Source organism: Miniopterus natalensis, chromosome 14 (genome assembly GCF_054644295.1).
Source record: "Miniopterus natalensis isolate mMinNat1 chromosome 14, mMinNat1.hap1, whole genome shotgun sequence".
Classification (NCBI taxonomy): Eukaryota; Metazoa; Chordata; class Mammalia; order Chiroptera; family Miniopteridae; genus Miniopterus; species Miniopterus natalensis.
The window spans coordinates 52,853,595-52,874,153 of NC_142094.1; the positions used below are offsets into that span (position 1 = coordinate 52,853,595).

General features: G+C 40.0%; 1 protein-coding gene across 1 annotated transcript in view; it reads right to left on the bottom strand.

Moving 5' to 3' along the window:
- Nucleotides 1-793: 793 nt before the first annotated feature.
- Nucleotides 794-20,559, bottom strand: part of RAB11FIP2 (RAB11 family interacting protein 2) — a 35,171-nt gene continuing 15,405 nt past the window's right edge. Inside the window, exons 4-5 of the mRNA XM_016206334.2 lie at nucleotides 10,726-10,771; nucleotides 794-5,029 (exon numbers count right to left, since the gene is read on the bottom strand). Coding sequence (XP_016061820.2) covers nucleotides 4,802-5,029; nucleotides 10,726-10,771 — 274 coding nt within the window. The 3' untranslated portion in view covers nucleotides 794-4,801. The remainder of the gene's footprint in view (nucleotides 5,030-10,725; nucleotides 10,772-20,559) is intronic.

Sequence of the window (20,559 nt, forward strand, 5' to 3'; positions counted from 1 at the left end):
AATGTAGAATGCTGGGCATCCAGGCCGTAAGCCCATCGCTTTGAAAAGCTGAACAGAAAGGTTTCTGAGGCAGGCACTGCCTTAAAACAAGACCAGCGCGATAAATGGCCACTTGAATGGAATAGTAGCTCCCTGCTTCCAAATGACTCCACAGACCTTCATCTCAGTGGACTGAGAAAAAAGAGACCAGGGATAGGTGGGAAGAGAGCAATCTAGAGATGCACTGGGGGAGGAGGGGGGAGGCAGGCGGGCCCTCCGAAACGGGCAGAGCGGGGGGTGTTCTGGCCTGCAGAGAGGCCCTCGTTCCAGAGAGCATGATTTACGTCCAAGGCTACTAGGTATGGATCACAACTCATAATACAGAGCCCAACTGCCTACACACTGCCGTAAACACACACACACCCCAGCCAGTCCCTAGCTGCCGTTTCCCTTGGATGCACAGGGGTCTACATGGACGCCATGCTGAGGAAGCACTGGGCACAGGCCCTACTAGCCTATGTGTAAATTCTCAAATGGTATTTTCTACCAAACCATGGCCCCACCCCTATGAGGGCTTATCTTATACGGAGCGCATTTCCACTTCTCTTGATGAATGTCCACTCGGGTCCTGGGACACTCACCTTTGAACAAATTTTCAGAACTGCTTTCACAGTGAATGAGTTTGTGGTCTCAGAGAAAGGACACTGTTGCACTGCGTCAACAGGAGGCACCCTACTTTAAAGGGCGAGGGGGACCCAGGTATAAATGCATATGCCACACTGCTTTATCTGCAGTAACAAATCAGACAGCTGAATTAAGATGAAACGCTTTAATCGACTATAATCGACTATAATAAATCAATATGCGTTATATAAAAAGTCCAATTCATGCATCAGATTACATAAATTATACAACTGTCACATTACGCAAGGATTACATACTTTTGAGTTTGTACCTGTAAAAACGTATACAAGTTACTAGAGCATTTTGCTGAACAAGTGTAATACTCTTCAGTTATAAATAATGCTTATATCCTTCAAATACCTGCTAAATATACACATTCCTAGATCTGCAGCATTCTTTTGTACCTCAAAATACAAACCATCTGGAAGCCTCGAAGATTTATAGGCCCAATGTATCACTTGTTACAGACTTCAATTCCATGGTAAGAGGGGATTTCTTGACATAGGAAATAAATGAAATAAAACGCCAACTCAAGTTTAATGCTTGAAGACCTTCGACACTACTTATTAAATACATCGGAAAACCCTTCAGATGCAGATGAATTCACTAAGGTGCTGCCTATTGCATATTAAATACTTCCAAGCGCCGCATCTGGATTCTGAAGGTTATAAATCTGTGAAAATGGGGGCTTTCCAATGTGCTGACAGACCCCCGCATCTCCCATCACGAACCAGCAGCCCCGTGATCCTTTACCTCTACCTTCAAAGGGATCGAGTGAGCGAGCATGCTTTAGGCTTCACTTCCACACGCACGAGGGACACCTAGCACAGCTACGAGACATGTGATACACGGACATCAAAAAGCTCCGGCCTGACTTACAAATCCAAGGCAGGGAGCTTTCCCTAAAAAGCTAGAGGAAAGGAAAAGCTCTGGTGTAACAAGTACTAGATATGTTAAAGACAGCTCTTTTTTCTTTTAAGACTCTCCTTTCTAAAGAATAAGCGCCCTTACGGGGCAGCGGGGGGTGAGGGCAGAGGGGCCGGTGAAGGCAGGATGTGAGGAAAGCAAGGCTGTCACTAATGAGCTGGGTTTTACTTAGGTTTCCAGTCGTGAAACCCTTTTAAATACAAGGCAACATTTTCACAGCTGGAAAATTACAACTAAATCTTCTTTTACTGCCAAAAGCAATAGATGCAGTTATGTATAGTCTATGGCTAATACCACAGTCACGGGGGACCGGCAAAACGAGGCTCAGTGCAGAAGACAGCGGCCAAGAGCAGCACGGAGGGCGTCTCGGGAGGGGCGGCCCGCAGCTCCATGTCCAGCTCTCAGAGCGGAGCCCGGTCCCAGCGAACGACACCCGAGGACAGTGGGTTCAATCTTTTCCAGGTGGAATTTTAAAGCTGGGAGGGGAACTGGTTGTAAAACAATACTACTTTTACAATAACAGAAATATTTTAATTATATAAAAAAAGTATAGTAACTTAAATAGGTTTGAGATAAATATCAATTCTGTGATTTTTTTAAAAAATCCTCTTATTGGTGGAGTTATTTTTGAACATGCATTTTTTAAACATAACTAAAATCCACTTATAAGTCTATAGTGCTGTGCATTATTTAATGAGTATATAGGTTTTATTTCCATTTCTAAGCTACTAACAAAATATACCATTAGGATACTTAAAAGTTCCATTTTGGAAAAACAAAGGGGACTTTTCGGCCTTCTTCCTGCAACGCCACTCTGTACGCACTCCGGCCCAAACACGAGAAACACTGGTGCTTGCTGGGGAACTCTTCTTCCCTTCCCCTTTGTAGTTTATTATATTGACGGATTATGGAAATAAATACGTTGTCCTCTGGGTCACGAGTAAAAATTCGTAAGCATCCAAACAGAACACTTTGAGGCAGTGATAAATGCAGGTTGAGTTTTCAATAGAATTCTTGTCCCAGATTTAAAGATAAAAGTATTGAGTCAGTTATAACCAGATCACTCACGTATGGATAAGGCTAATTCTTAACAGTTTTTATACAAGCAAAGAATGTCACCTTAAAAATGAATTTCCTCATGAAAAGAATAGCAGTTACTTGAACCATACTTTTTAATGAGCTCTGTTCACATAAATCATATCCCCAGTACAAAACCAACATCTTGGTTCATTCTATAAAGAGCAAATTTGGCCAAAGCATATTAAAATATCTGCAAATAATCTGTCATACTACTAAAAACACATGGATTCTGATATTTTTAAAAGTGTAAGAGCTTCAATTATACTAACAACAGAAAAAACAAATGCTAAGAATTTTGTAATATTTAATAAATGTCAATAAAAAATGGAACGTTAAAAATAATAATTAAGACTTTAAATGGGAAAATAAAATTCTACACCAGCTTTTAAGGCTTATTAAAGAAATATATAAGAAAAGTCGGTGAGGCTACTTTCCCTTCTGCCTTTCTCCATTTTAAAAAATTATTGAATTTTTGTATTTGGGGAAAATTTTCAGAATTTCAAAATCTATGCTCTCACAGGTAAAACTAAAGAAAGTCAGAAAATATAAATAGCAAGAGATTTTAGCTTATGAACTGAACATAAGCTTGGCCAAATATTATCTGATTCAAAATATTAAAATGAGCAAAACGATGATATCTTCTTTGTATTTAACTTTCAATGAAGTCTCAGTAGAGACACATATTAGACAAAATGCACTTCATTGAAAGACTGGGAAACATGTCTCCATGTACAGGTGTGTTTTTCATTTTAAATTCAGAAGAGACAGAGTCAGTGTTTCATAGTAAGTATTTTAGACTTTAAGGTCAAAGATAAGCAGTACATAATTAGTAATATTTTTATAACCATTGTTTTCCACTTTATGTTTCAGACTAATTTTGTACAACCACCTAAAGATAATTCATGGAAGTACTCAACATCCTGGGGGAGCAGACATAGAAACAGCCGACATATAATTTGGTGGTAAATCAATTCTTAAAAAGCAGATGCAGAATAGCGTGTAACATCTTGCTAGTTAAGGTCTGTTCTAAAAACTCACTCCTTCTTTAGTAACTGTTATTTTGGTTCAAGACCCAAATGCAACCATCTGTTCCAGTATTTATGTAACTTGAAACCAAGCCTAAGTCTTTATTCTGAGAATTTGCCCACTGTTTTGGGTTATCAGGCATCAGATGATCACCTCCTTTTACCCGTCACCCCCCCAAAATTATCTTCAGCTTCAACTTCTTAATATTTTCTTTGCTAGTGATTTATAGGCGTTCAGAATCTCAACAAATTACATTAGCTTATCTTCTGCTTATAGCTTAGACGAAACTCAAATGCTAAGATAAAAAGTGAATTTGAGAAATCCATGCTGTTGTGAAGTTAATGGAGTTTCCTTAAATAGGTCGTTCTTTAAAAAGGCCTTTGGAGCATTACTTTTGGAGAAAGAGCAAAAGTGTGGTGCTGGAGTAACATAGTAGCAGCTCACTTTGAAACCAAGGTCCACAGAGTCAAGAGTGATTTGAAGCAGCTCCTCTATGACAAACCAGGACACTGCAGGAGCGGCGGTGGTTGGTTTTGCGTCAATCGAGTGAGCACATGTACACTGTCAGATTAAGAGATTGGTATCCTCATGTTAGAGGCAACCAGTTGATTTTAAATGTTCTAAAAACACATGTATATGTGAGGTATACGCATGTATTTTATATGCAAAGATACGTAAACTTATATTCACATACATACACAAGTATGTAAAATATGAACTGTTTTTTAAAGTAGTGTTTACAATGAGCAGTGTTCCTGCAGCTAAACTGTCTGCAAACTGAACGCTGAGAAACCAACCACAGTATCCGCTCTCCCAGTGTCAGGTTATGAGAAATCAATTCCTGAGGAATAAGCCATGAACTCCCGAAGCCGCTGCCAGGCCTTTGGCAGATAGTGGGCTGGCTCCAGCACCTCCGTGAGGCCCAAGGAACTGCTATTTATCAAGAATCTATCTGGCCCACGTTCACTTTAAAAGCTTAAACCATTCAGCTCACTTCAAAGGTCCCTCTGGATAGTCCCTGCTCCTCCTGGTAAGTCCTGCGACTGTTCCCGACAGGGAGGGCGCGCTGGGCTTTTCCCTCCCCCGCGACACGCGCGCCGGGCGTCTAAGTGCTGGAGAACTTGCCAGCCCTCCGCGACGGCTCGTAGGGCACCCGGAGGATGCTGGGCGTCTCCTCCATGACCCGCACGAGCAGGTTGTCGATGTAGTCCTCCAGCTCCCGGATGTGCGTGTCCTTCCTCCGCAGGAGCTCCCTGTGCTTCACCAGCTCCTGCAGCACCTCCTCGTAGGTGAGGCTGCGGTACCCTGCCGTGGCGTCGAAAGGGTTGCTGTCCTGGAACAGGATGAAGACTGTCACTTCAGTAGCTTTGGCATAGGAACACAATCAGGATTACTTTGAATTCACCTTTTGGTCTGCAAACCCTGACCGAGTTTTCCGCTGTCCTTGGCTAGACCCAGCGTGACAGGTCACAGCGCGGCTAGCGAGTCCCCAAGAAGGCACGGCTCAGAGCGCCGGCGCCTCCCGACTCGAGCCTCGTACAGCCCTTTTTTACAAAGGGGACAGTGTCCTAACGAAAGAAGCTGACACACAGCTTAAGGTGCAGAAAATGTTCTATAATAAACATTACTAAAATAGATTAAAGGGCTCTAAGAATTAGTGTGGGGGAGCTATAGGAAGCTGAAAACCACCCAGCTGGACCGCAGTCCAGTCCCCAGGGACCGGCTTCCTCCGAGCCGCGGTTTAATGCTGCGCCCCAGGCCTCCTATTAGGACGGTTAGGAGCAGCGACACCAACCTGCTTCCTGCTGGGACATGCTGAAGGCACTGGGGTCAAAGCTACGAGCCTCCTGCCAGGACGCTCCCACGGGAGTGACTTCCGACTTAAGTTAGAGGCAAACAGCTGCTTCTCCCGAGTAACTAGTTCACCTCCTCACTGTCCCAGTACCTACATGCGGTCTCCTCTCCCCTTTGGCCCCGGTTACCAGGAAACTCAGTTCGACCATGATCAGGTTAATATTACTATTAGCCTATCTGCATGCGCTCCCAGTTCACTACTGACTTACTTGGTAAAACTTACTCTATTGATGAAAATTCTTTTTACATAAACATATAAACAAAAAAGAAAGGAAAAGGCATGGACTTAATTCATTTTCATTACATAGCATTCTAATATTAAAAGAAAAATATTTCTCAGGAATTTAATCACAAATAATGTTATCTATTTACAGTGCATAGTAATTAGATTTTTCATTATGTAAAATATAGTGCTCAAATATAGCATTTTTATGCCTTTTTATACATAGTTCTGTCACTAAACTCAGCAACTTAAAATAGTTTTCATCACTTTCTTTCAAAATATTTAGATTTGGCTTTAAGGAAAATAAACTAAAATATTGAGAAAATTGGTCTTGCTCTTTCAGACTACAGTATCTAACCTACTCAGTGGGGGACAGAGAATGGAGATCAATGAACGCGGAAAGGCCCTTTATCTGTTTTTTATAGGAATTAAACTTGTCTTTGCTCATTTTCAGGATCTACTTGTGTCTAGAAGTTTTCACGGGTAAAGCCAAAGTGTAACTTTTTACCCCCTCCTCCCCCGGGCACCAAGCCTCTGCCAGCACCAAAACTCCAGCTGGGGTACAGATATCAATTTGATGGGTGCGTTATCAAACCCCTTTCTCCAGGATAACAAGAGAAATTCAGGATGGAGAAACTCTTCCAGCCCCACAGAATCTCTAAGGTTCGGCGGAGACCTAGCCCGCACCAGGCAGAAACGCACATGGGCATCTGGGCAGTGGGCTCGGCCTGTTCAAAGGAAGCAGTGAGGTCCGAGGCCTGCTGGTCACCCCGGTAATCGGGGGAGTGTGGCTGGAGAGTAAGGTCAGGACAGGAGCAGAGAGGCCGAAACGGGGGGCTGCAAGCAGACCCTCAAGGACGCTCAGTGCTGTGATTAAGGATTCGTAGGTTATTGTTGTGGGAAACAGGAAGCCATTGAAGGTTTCCAAAGACAAGAAAACTATCATAAAGCTAAGTTCTAGGAAAATTCAAATGGCAGTAGCCAGTAAAATCATTTGGAGGGGTTGAGATTAGTTATAAAGCTATTGAAATATTACAGACAAGAGTTAATAAGAGCCTCCACCAGATTAACAGGATGAATCGGGAGGCTGCTAATGGGAGGTGAGTTTAAATCCTGCAAGCTACAGTTAAAACACCTTATTTTGTTTTAATGTTAGAAACTGGGAACACACACAGCTTTATGTGTTTTATTACCTTTGTCCCCAAAACACTTCAGAATATGGCTCTGCGAGAATTAAAAGGACAATTTAATCTACTCTCTATTCTCTTCGTTCTCAGATCCATTGATCTTTTTAAAGATCAAGTCTCAATACACACACCCTCTCATGTGCTGAACAGTTTATTTAATTGGGCATGAGTAGTTTAGAGATATAAAACTTTATTATAATTTCCTAATCACATTCTTATTAAATAATTATTATATTAAACAGGTTTCCACAGAAAAGATAAGACGTACTATAGAGGTAAGTATATATTTTAAATTTATTAAAAATAAGCTAAAGTTCCTTACTTTACCCTGAGTAATTCTGCACAAATCTGAGACAGAAACCAACCTGGCTCTCATGTCCTTATTTGAGAAATGAGATGTTCTCCAAGGTCCCTTTTAACTCTAAGATTTCCTGGCCTACACAGTGATTTTTCTGAAGTGTATTTTAAAAAGGTAATACCACCCAACTCATGTGATTTCATCTTTCTAATAAAACATTTACTGAAAAATAGGTATTCTGCTGAGAACTGCAGGGATTCATGACATTAAACTAAATGGGATTCATTACTGATTGGTTGACTTTTATGTTTTTTTCTTAATTTAACCTAAGAATAGCATGTTTGAGTCTTCCTAATCTTAATCAAATTATACATATCTGAACTGACTTTTCCAAACTAATTAAGTGATAAACACAGTTAGAAAATCACCTATATTGTTATATTTAGCACTACACCAGTCCTGCGAGATGATGTAGTGAAAACAAAAATTTTTTAACATTTCTCTAAAGACAATGAGGATGAAAGACATCAAAAAAAATTATTATTTTGACATAAATTGTTTAAATTTAATACCATGACCTAAATCTAGCTAACAATTTAATCTCAAAATAATCAATTATTATCCTGGAGTATTGTTTATTTGGCTTATTTTTTCCCCCCTACAACCATCTAATATTATGTTTAGGCAGATTTCCTGGAAATACACTTCTGACCTTTTCAATAAATTTTCCAGTTGTCCTTTTATGTGAAAATTTTACCCCAAATTTCTGCATCAGGTTTCTAGGCAGAAAAACATCTTAGAAACACATGTACTATAAACTATATTCTCAAAAAGAATATAAAATAATTAAAAACAGTTTTATGCTTAGTTCCAGATTTTATCCCATATTTGAAAATCATAAAAACCTTTTAATTTCAGGCATAAGATTCTTAAATTATATATATCAATAAATATATATCCTTGTTTGCTGATATATTCCAAATAAAATAATAATGATTAATACCAATTAATACATACAACAGAAAATTCAAATATTTTCTGGTCACAAAAAATTATTTTGCCTAAAGAGGAAAAGTCTCAGGCAGCTATAAAAATTGATTTTTTTCCAAAAGATACTTTTAATACTACTATTGAAAAACCTTCTAAAACTGAGAAATATTCAAACTGTTAAAGACTCAAATAACCTACAAGGGACTCATAAGTACTCAATGTTATTTCCTCCAGCACTCCATACAGATAGCACATGTGTTTTTAAGATGTCTTCTTATATTGAAATGTAATGTAAATTTTTCTTCTCTCTTCCTTTCACAACCGATCCTTTTTTATTCACACCCAGCCTCTGTTAAAAATTTCCATATGCAGATATAAGAAATTAGGGATTGGGTGAGAAAATAATAGAATTATTACATGAAGTTTTCTAATCAGAATTTTAAATAACAGTTGTACAAAAGACTTTGAGAATTACTAGCGATGTATTTTTACTTTACACATAGTCTAGCCTTTTAAACTAGGAAATGTATATATTTTTTACAATATTTAAATTTGAACAAAAGCAAATTATCAGGATTCAAAATAACTGAAGATTTAAAGAAAGGTTGTCCTGGTAACCAAATATTGGTGGGGCACTAACTGACATCCAAGGCAACTGGAGGAGAGAGAGAGAGATAAGATGAAGGTTTGGCATTCTCTGATCATCTCATTACTGTTCTAATGAGGAACTTTGCTCTGGGAATATCATCTCAGCTACTTTCACATCTTTTGTCCTACTCCCTTCATCTCCTTTCAGTTCTTAATTAGGCCTTAAAGAGCTCACACTGCCCTTTCAACTGGCTACTGCTCCTGCTTAAACACTGTGCTTTCACAGACAGGTGTTGGCACTAGCATATAAGACATACAAACTTAATTACAAAATACTATGTCCAGAAGGGGGAAAAAATAACTTGGCGGATGGCTATTATCGGAGAACTTAATGTAAATTACTTCAAACACCTTATAATCTTCAACATAAAAATTGTTCAAATACTTTTCCTCAAAAACGATCAGTCTGAGGATGGGCTTTCTCCTCTTAATTGTATCTTGCACTAAATTACCAACACCTAAGTAATCCTTTAACTGTCATTTAGAATAGTTAGTATTCCAGAGAAAAGTAATCACACATCAAGGATTCCTTTATCACCTTTAAATCCTTTAACTAAAACAATTTTCACATTTTATTTCTTTAAAGAATTCTAAGGATGCTTTTACAGCAATAAATTACAAGATTTGGGAAAATACACTTACAAGCACACAGAAATTATAATTAAGGTTACTTAATAAACAATAGCTACACATTAAATTGATTTTTTGATGTTTGCATTTTGTTTGAGATTAAGTAACCTGCCTGATAGAATTCATTTTACTATCTGATCAAAGGCTCACTTCATATATTCTGACATTTCTCTCCAGGCTGCCATATTATAAAGACTGCAGTATTTATGAAGCATAGAAACTTACAAATCATTTACATAAAGCAGCAAGAACAGGACAAGGTCCTCTGCTTCTGTTCTTGACAATTTTAAAGAAATAACTACATTTAGGATGGTTTATACAGCAACATGGTTTCTTCTGGGCATCGCTCATCATAGAAAATTGTGATATGTTATTGCTTTAAAAAATTCTTATTACACATCTGGATCACACACATTAAGGGCAGATGGTTCAAGCAGCAACCACCAGCGTCTTGGAGTAAAGGCTCTATTTCTGTCACCCGGTGGGAATTTCGTTTCTACCCGGAACAAGTGCCCATCTTTTTGTAAAGTAACTTCCTCTCTAGGCTGGATATATTTAGCACTGACCGAAGCAGCCATGCAACTCCGAGCGAGACCCAAAGCTGGACTTCACATGACAATAAAATGAAGCTGAGGTATCTGAGTAATCTTTGCCAGATACGGGAGTTAATTTAGCCTAGTGGCTACCAAGCCAGTTAATATATTTGGTTTTGTTCCGAAGGAAAGGGAAGGGAAGTGTCCTAAAGGTTCTTTCAAATACTTTCTGGTTAACTGGACCTTTTGCCAGATGCAAGATTTTTGAATGTTAATAAGCACTTTGATTCTTTCTTCAATCTTTGTCCCAACAACAAAAAAAGTTAGTCTTTCTCCACATGCTCTTATTTCATAACAACGTTGACCCTGACATTCAGCTTTCATGCTAACTGTAAAACAGTCTGCAAACAAAATATGTTATCTTCTAAGTAGGCTTCAATTATAATGTTTACCTGAAGTTCCATAAATTGTATAAAAGTCATGGCCTATCATATATTTAAGACTGAATTTTGCTTTTCTTTTTCCTCCCCAAGTTATCCCCCTAGGCTCTATCTGTAGGGCCCTGAGGGGTTCACGGGGATGGAAGCCCTTCTGGAAACGTGTGTCCGACCAAAGGCTGGTCTGTGGTTCCTTTTCTGGTAATTCTCTAACCCCTCTGCAACTTACCGGGATTTTCCTGAGGTCTTCACTACTTGTCGGATTCGTATGAAAACTGAGTAATAAAAGACAATTTAAATGTTAAAAATGTATCACAGTCCACGTGGGAGGAAATATAAAAACAGAACATTTTTAACCAACATTTCAGTAACAATTTCTAAAGTCCTAAATCACTGGGATGAGTGAAATTTAATCCAGGATATAGAAGAAAACCAGTATTTACTCAACACTCTAAAGCAGCTACAATTTTAAACTTCCAAGGCAAACCCTTCAGTCATTATCAGAACTGAAGACTTGACCTCTAAATATGTAGTTTCTAAACATCTGTAAACATAAGCGTTTTACCCAGTGAGACATTTTATAATACTAAATTTTATAACGTTAGTATTCATTTTATATACACACACTCACCTTAGGCCTCCTATATAAAGCGATGGAGAATAAAATAAATTTGGGTTGGAAAGACTGTAGCATAAAAGAGTTAAAGCAAACTTTTCAAAAAATTCTACAGGTATTAGAACAATTATCTTTTAAACATCAGTCTATCAATAAGAATACATCCCAAGTGCTAGAAACCACTTCTCTCCTGAATGTGATTTCTAAGTAGCTGGTCTTCAAAATTCAAATACCCAAATGGACCAAAAAAAAAAAAAAAAAAAAAAAGAATTCCTCCTGTACAGGGAGTAAAAAAACATCCCAGCTGAGTGCTATAATCACTTTCTTCTCTGAAACATGTCCATTAGGAAGGGGACTGCAACCAAAAAGCAGCCAAACTTCAAAGCTATCTGACGAGTCAATATTTCATCGTTGCCATTCAAGTTTAATTTTGAGCCGGCACTTAAGAGTATTAGCCATTCTAACCACTACAAAGCGTTACTGTCCTAGGAACCTTTTTATACCTCCCCCAAAAGACTTAACAGTAAAATATATTTTCTACATTATCTGTGCTTTATCAGCCAAATAACTGGACTCCTTTGAAAAAATTCACTTTCAAAACTTTGGGCTGTGCGCACTCAAAGTTTGAACACTAGCTACAATGTCTGGGAAATAATCTATTATTACAGGTACATATCCCAAGCTGTAAATCCACAGAGCACACAGGCCATGTACAAAGGAATTGCTCACAGATCCAGGTTTCATTTGTTATGACTAAGCTTCAGGAGCTGGTGGCTGAAATTTTCTAGCTAGGACTCCCACGGATGAATCGAGCATTTCAGTAGAGCTGGGGGACATGGTAGAAAAGACTGAAACATGTTTTAAATACCTACAATGCACCATTTACAGGCAGCTGACTCACTGTCTCATTTCCTGTATCTCACCGTTTATACTGTGTTCTCTATGGTCCCAGACTAGATCGCTGTACCAGCAAAGACTCATGAGCCTGACAAAAAGAGTGGCTTAAAAGAAAACAACAAAAACAAAATCCAAAATGACATTATGATAGAATACACCTCGGCCTCAGGTGCCTGCTGTCTTCCAGCAGGTCAAGAGACATCCTGCTGCACCTTGCTCCACCTGACCGACATTCAGGTCTCAGCACACCACAGGGGCTACAAGAAGTGAAGCGGTTGAGGGCCCTGGCACCAGGAGGTATGAGTTCAAATCCTGCTTCTGCCCTATAATTGCTGTGTGACCTTGAGCAAGTTCCTTAACTTTGATCATCTGGTTCCTTCCTCTGTAAAATGGGGATGGCAACAGTCTCTACCATATAAGACTACTGTGAAGGTCACGTTAGTTAATAACATGTAAAACACTCAGCACAGTGACTAGCAGGCAGAGCATGCTCAATACATTATTTTATTTAGTAAATATTTATATAGCACTTGGACTGTCAGATACTGTTCTAAGCAATTTTCCCAAATTAATTCATTTAATCTTTCTAACCTTTAAAGTAGGTATGATCTTCATTTCAGAAATGAGGAAACAAGAGCCACAAAGAGGTATGGTGACTTGTGTATGATCATACAGTGGTGATGGTGGAGGTGTCTGGCTCAAGAATCTGTCCTCCTGCCTGTGGCACAGCCCCAGCCCTGGTCCCTGTAAGCAGTGAGCACACTGTGAAGCCCTGAACATACCGGTCACGTGGACTGACCAAAAAGTGCACCTCACCTCCTTCTGGGCCAGCACCTGGTACAGTTGGGGGACAGCACTCCTGAAAGTGCTCTATCACAGCCATTGGCCAAGGAAGGCCTGAGTCAAGGGAATAGTGGGACTTTCAATTACATGAAGGATGGCTTTGGCAGGCCAGAGAGCGAGGACTCTCAAAACATAGGGCATGGCCTGGGGCTGCTAGAAAGCAGTGCCCCTCTGGACATCAAAGAGACTAGAACACAAGGCGGGGTGGGGGGGAAGCCCTTGAAGGGTTTGATGCAAAGATGAGGCGCTCAGACCTAACCCACAGAGCAACAGGCCATTTTTGGCACTTGTAGTCTCCTTTCATAAATGTTACTTAAATGTTTCACGTGCAGTAGCATAGTCCATCCCATTACATCTTTGAAGAATAAACAATATTACAATTGTGTAAATTTCATTGTGTCTCAGGAAAACATGACTAAGAAACAGAAACACTGGAATTATATTTATTGTGATAGGGGTTTTTAAGAAACATTTAGGACAAAGATTTTATCAAAATCATAAAACTAGCAACATGTAATATCCAATGGCATTAGCCTCTGGAAGTAAAGTGAAACTCAGTGACAACCTGGGGCACGTCTGAGAATTATTAGAAAGATTAAACCGGAGAGGTCGCAGCGGGGAGGGAAAAGCGTCGGGGTGCAGCCGGCCCCGCTATTTCCCGTCCTACCTGCATGTGATCGGAGCCCTCTGACACCCTCTGCAATCCCCAGTGCAGATCTGAGGACGGGGCAATTGTATGGGGCATTGTCTCACATCTAAAGGCAGGACCCCTCCCTTGTGGTCGGCTTTACAGCCACACACTGACGTGTCAAACACATGACAGGCTCAGGCATCCCCAGCTGCTTTTTTTGATCTGTCCTTAAGGGGGAAAAAGAGTTAACGGAACTGGATTGAATTAGTTGGCGAAAAATAAAAGGTCTCTATTTACCGAAGTGTGGCCCCAATTTGTGATCTCTCTCCCTTTGGACTGCTGTCCTCATGTCGCACAAGATACTGAATAATACAGTCCGACTGCTCAACTGAGCTGTTGACAGGCTAAGGAACACGATGTTTTTAATCAGATAGAAAATGAACTTAGACATGCCCACACTGACAGAAGTTTATACAAATTTAAGCTTCAGAATTAAAACACATTATTTTAGAATCATAACTGAAGGAGTTTGGGGGTGCCAGGGGATTTTAAAGTACCTATTCAGCTGATACAAATATTTTAAATTCATATTTTAAAAAGATGTTTAAGCTAATAAAATGCTTTACCTTACCATTCTAAAGTTTTTAAGTAAAAGCTTATTTTTTACTCTGTGATATTGCCAAATTTAAATCATTTTTCAAAGTAAACTCTAATTTTAAATTTTGAAATTAATAGTACTCAAATATATTTTAAGGAATCATTAGTATCTCTCCTATAACATCACTCACTGATTTATTTTTTAGGATAAATATTGAGTAAAAAAATAAGTAAACTGGTGAGAGCTTGAAGCTGTCCTTTGCTTTCACTATAGTCTTCCACACCTAGGTCAGAGAAGCAAACCAGTCTCACAAAGCGGTAAAGCTGGCTGCCAGCAATCACGAGCGCATTTGGCAACAGGCGGAGGTTTTCTTTGTCCTTCCTCTTCTCTTTTTAAAACATAAATATAATCGTTTGGAACAGGAATACCTAAGACAGGGAAGGGACTAATGAGAGTATATAAAGTGCCTGTCAAGATAAAAATAAAAACCCGCTGAAGAACAAAGATCTATTAAACCTGATTAACTGTCTTGTTAGCATAAGACAATGCAAACTGTGCAAATTCCTGGCTCTAGGATTTTAATCTTTCAATGAGAAGTCACAGTAACAGCACCAGAAGCTCTTTGAAGGCCTTTAAGAACAAGTATTATTCTCTCTTCCATACCTCTTTCTAGGCCCCATTAGTGCTAAAATTATAAAGGTAAATCCATTTTGGCCTACAACCTGATGCATTTTGTATTTACTAAGTGGACTGGAGTTATCTGAAAACTCCAGGAGGCGTCCCACCTGGCTGGGGGACGCGAGGGGAAGGAGCGGGGAGCAGAGGGGTGACGTTCTGAAGCACCGACCATTCTGCACTAGGTACGGGGTACGGGGAACACGTACGACTTGAAACCACCACAGGAGAACCCCTGACATTAATTATATTCAAAGGCAAGCATCCCGGTGGTCTTCCTGTTTCACTGAGAGAGTGGGCTCTTGAGACCTGGGGCTTCACTTTGGTGACAAATGCAGCTGGGGGAGGGGTACAAACAGGACAGGACTGTAACAAAACATAACATAGCAACACCTTTAGTGAGTCTGAAAAGAGATGGAAAATGCCCCATTTTCAGTGAAGCAAGGGGAAAAAACAAAACAAGGCAGTAGGCCTAACAACTACTATTTATGGGGCTTTAATTGTGGCGCCTACCAGGTACCTTCCTGAGCGCTTTACATGTTAACATGAACTCACTCAGTCCTACGGGGTGAATGCTATTTTCATTTCCATTGACAGGAGAGGAAGCAGGCACAGAGGCTTTAGGAAGCTTACTCCAGGTAACACAGTGATCAAGCGACTGTCAGGATTAAAAGAAACACAACCCACCTCCACAGTAAAGCTCTTAGCCATAAACTGTGCTCCTTCCACACGGGTGTCAGTCCAGTCCTACTGTGAGCTGGTTTCAAGGAGCTCAACACAATTTCCTAGGAATTCTTCCCATCAGCAATGACTACGAAAAGTCCAAGACTTAGATAATCTTAAGGAGATAGAACAGAGGCTGAAAAGCAACAGGCTCTGAAATGACAGTGCCCATTACTTTCTGTTTGCCCCTCCTGCTCCCTCCCTGCAGCCCAACGGGGGTGCACTGCCTGGGCCCCTTTCCCACTGCATTCAATTTATGTTCTGCCACTGGGAGGCACCTGCAGGAGATAAGACAGAGGACGCAGACCCCAGCCCATCCTGCCCACCTCCGTCCCTCCCTGCTGGGGTGCAGTTTTAGCAGTAGGTTCTCTACAAACAGCCTCAGCTGCAACTCCAGCTGTTCCTTCACACCTAGGCATGGCGGTCCCTTCTAGACAGTGCAGGTTCCCAGCGCTATACTATCCCCCCTCGGCATCCTTCAGCTGGGCCACCCCTCTGCACAGTCTCTTCACTACACTATCTTCAATTATCCATTCTGAGTGTGTCATTTGTCTCCTGCTGGTACTCTAACTGATACAAGCATATACAATAAAGGCTATAAACAATTCACTTAATAATTTAAAATAGTTTGGAACAAAGGGTTACCCTATTTACCTAATAAAAAGAAGAGAGAACCAAAGAAAGACAGCATATCACAATTATTCACATGAATTGTCTACACTTCCCTTTCCCCTTCGGTTCTGGCTTATGTTCCATAACTAGTTATTGTAACACTTTTCTTTTTTCCCAAAATATAGTCTCCTACTTGCCAGCCACAAAAAAGTTCCTGGCCTACAACTAACAACACTTTCCACATTCACAGAGCTATAGTAGTGTATGTTCAAAATTATTTTCAATTTAGAACTGCATTATTCAAGACCGCTCCTGCAGATCTGAAATGGTATAATTGCTTAAAGTGACTTGGATTTGAATAATACCACCTCATACTTATGTACTTACAATTTGTAACACATTTTCACAAATGGAATTTTTCTAAACATGTTTTCAAAGGAACAGTAATCAATAGGTTTTCAAATACTATAAAGGGGGACACGTCATTATACATTTGTCGAAACCCACAGAATATACAAGAATCCTAATGTAAACTACGGACTTGTATAATTTGATGTGTCACTGTAGTTCCATCAATTGTGCCAAATATACCACTCTAGTGGGGGATGCTATGCATGTGTGGGGATAGGAATATGTGGGAAACATCTGTACCTTCTGCTCAATTTTGCTGTGACCTAAAACTGCTCTAAAATTTTTCCCCTTAAACTTTGCCTTTGGTGGCCCTGGCCAGATAGCTCAGTTGGTTAGAGCATCGTCCTGTGCAGCAAAAAAGTGGCAGGTTCTATTCCCCGTCAGGACACATACCTAGGTTGAGGGTTCAATCCCTGGCCAGGGCACCTACGGGAGGCAACCAATACATGTTTCTCTCTCTTCCTCTCTCTCTAAAATCAACTGAAAAACATATCCTCCAGTGAGGATTAAAAAAAAAAAGTTTGTCCTTTGTGAATCTTAATCCCTGGATCCCCCACCCCTTGCTTCGATAAACGGCTTGAAGGAAGGAATATCTCATTAATCTTTTCAGTCCTGGCATGTGACAGGCCTCAGAGCATCATGGCAGATGCTTAACAAATGTATGTTGAATAAATTAACAGCCAGTGCTTAAGTAAAAATTTGTAAAAGCTGAGCTAATAGTTGACTGAGTAAATCAATGGTAGGTCGATAAAAGTTTCAACAACAAGATATAAAATCTCCAGAGGAGAGGAAATCATTTTTTCTGAATAATAAAAATTACTTATCTCTAGGCCTGATAGTATATTAACGGGATTTTTTTCAGTTCTTTTTAAGATAGGAAGAATTATTCTGATACAACTGCCAATATGTATTGAAAGGTGACTTCCAACAAAGTCAACTCAACTAGCCAGTTTATCCATTTCACCAGCCAGGTCTGCCAGCTTAGGTATCTGCCCATAATACAGATGACCTTGAGATTTTTCTGGAAAATACTAAAAACATTTATTCCATAGGAATTCAACAGAGTTCAAAGAAGTTAAAGGAGTTTTATCAGCATGTTTCAATGAGGTTTATTACCCATGCAGATAGGGCTTAAGAGGAAAGGTGCAACTCCTTATTGCTTCGTTTTCATTTCTTTTTAGGAAAAGAAAGAAGTCAGTACCAAATCAAATTAATGATATTGTAGATTAAAATGCTACATTCTCTCTCCTGAGACAGGGCAAGCACACTAAATGCATGACTAGCAAAACAGACCTAACGCTTGTGTCTATGGGGATAAACAGTAATTTACTTACTAACATTCCCACAGGATGTCTCATGAGCTCTCACAGGCAAGACAATTAAAGACTATGGTCAGTGAACCAAAGCTCATGGACAGCAGATTCAGACCTTGCTGCTCTTCCATCATGAGCAGTCATAAATACATTGCTGAAAAAGTCCTAAACGTACCAATTTCAGGACACTTATGAAATAAAGGCATGCTCCACCCAGAACAGCATGTTCAGTCAAGTTTAACTTACTCTTCTCTTCTGGTGACGAAAAGAAGTAATTATTTAAATATAGTCACTCAAACAATTCACAAGTTGTCCAACACAAGCCCTGTGACTTCCAACAGTTCTGCATTTCTTTAAAACTAAGTTTCTCAAACATTTTTCTCTTTTGCGCCCCTAATACATGAGAAGACGTCTAGCAACAAGCATAAAATTTCCTTGACATCTCAAATTTAACTTAAAAATGCAGGTAGATTTTTGCATTTTACTCCATACTATAATCACATTTCTTTTTCCTGGTATAAAAAGAATCTTTTCTCCCTAAATCTTTAGGAATACTGTCACTGAGAAGTTATGCTGTTTATCCTGTCGCTCTGAGTAGACCCTGGTCCACCGCCTGGAGTGTATCCACTAGAGTGTTTGGGGCTGGGTGCAGGATGGAGGTGGGAAGCCAGTTCTGTTTCTCTCTGCTTCCGAGAGAAACAGAACTGGCAAGGAGATGAGAGCAAGGCACCAGCCCCGACAGGGCCAGGCCCAGCACAGGCTCCCACTGAGCGTGGCCCAGGCCAACCGCGTCCTGACCAGCCTTTTCCCGTGAGGATGAGGATAACTGGGCAGAGGCAACTCTTCCATGAGGGCACGAGTGAGGCAAGCTGGCCTTGCGTCCCTCCGGACTAGGCAGGAAAGGACAGAAGCCCACAACGCCCCTGGCCAAGAGTGCTCAAGCTGGCTTGTACCTGGGACAAGGCCAAGTTCTGGAGAGGAGCCATGATGCCCTTCAACAACTGAATTTGAGCGCAGCCCTGTGAGCTTAGGAAATCATCATCATGCCTTAGTGAAGGCAAAGCCCAAGCTTAGATTAGACATCTACCACGTACTGCCTTATCTGTGCTACACAAGAATTTCTGAACGCAGGACTTGACAGCAATATTGAGTATAATACCTTTGCCTTGCATAGTAATAAAACAAATTTTCTACTTCATACAGAAAATACTTCTAATTTCAATTTTATTTCATCAAAGATTATTATTGAACATACATCTTGAAAGAAACTAGAATTTCTATGAATTTTGTTGTCTGCCAAATGTATGTCCTTTATTTTTATTGGTCAGCCCCTAAATTCCACTTGTATTTAAGTTTTTTAATGTTGAGAATATACTGTTACTTAGAAATAATTTCATTTAACTTAACACCATTCTGTAGATGCTGTAAAGTCACAGCGAGAGCCACCACTTCCAGGTTTGCCCTGTGGCAAACACCACCTCGCGCAGTACTCACTGCCCCTGCCTGACACCAAGGGTGCTGCTACCCCAGGGAGCAGCTGGAAAGTGAGGCTTAGAAAGATGAAGCGGGGCCGCCCGCCATTCAACGGACTCAAAGCCAGACCTGAGTCCCAAACCTGAACTGGTAGCACTCCCTTCAGAATATTCTATTACTATACATATGTATTTTTTTTTCACTTTACACTGTAAAATCCTTGGGTGGAAAAAGTTAAATAGACCTTCTGAATCAAATATTAAATTGTGGTATGATTTCCATTTTTAATTTATTTTGGGCATTTAATTTCTTTAAAAGTAAAAAATCTATATAAAACTTAAGGTACACCTCAAGTAAACAGAATACACGATTAACCCACCCCAGGCAGCGTAACAGAGGCCTCCATGCAGGGCTGCTGCAGGGCACCCCCCTAATTGGCTCCTTAACTGCCTAAAGCAGCAAACACTTCCTTGGGGAATGACAGTGGAGTAGATATAGCTCCGTGACTCCAACAAGAAAAGAAATGGTAAAATCACTAAGTAGTTGGTAAAGAGCTAATGATATGAGTACACAGTCACTAAAATCTTCCTTCAAAATGCACCTCGCAACTTTAATGCTTTCCTGCTATTTACTAAAACCACCGTCTCTCTCACCCACTCCCCAACTTACAAAATCATGCTCAATGGTCAGGAAGAAGCTCAAAAGCCTCGCCCTTCAAGAGGCATTTCCCCGACGCTGTACACTGCTCCTCCGCCTTTCCCAGCAAGCCCTGGGCCAACTCGGCTCACCGTGGCCTACGGGCGCTGCCCACACAGCCTCTGCCCAGCTTGGGTGGCTACCAGTCCCTGCGCCTGGCGTCTCCAACCCACCCACCGCAGCCCTAGTAGAGCTTTACATACATGTCTGTTAAAACAACTTTAAACACTGGCAGCGTGAATTACAGTTTATTCTAGGCCAAGCTGATTCATGTAATTGCTATGAAAGAGGTATTAGCACATCTGTCAGAAAGAGTTCTAGGCCTATATATATATATATATATATATATATATATATATATATAAATACATAAAAACACTATCTGATATATGTTTAATATGTAACAAATATTTATATATTTTAATATTCATACATATTGTAATTATGTTACATAATAATATAATACTATATTATATTTAACACATCAAATCAAAGATCAGTAATTTATCCTTAAAATTTAAGTTCAAGGAAACACATGTCAAATGTCTGGATCCTGACAGTTTTAGAAACTAGAC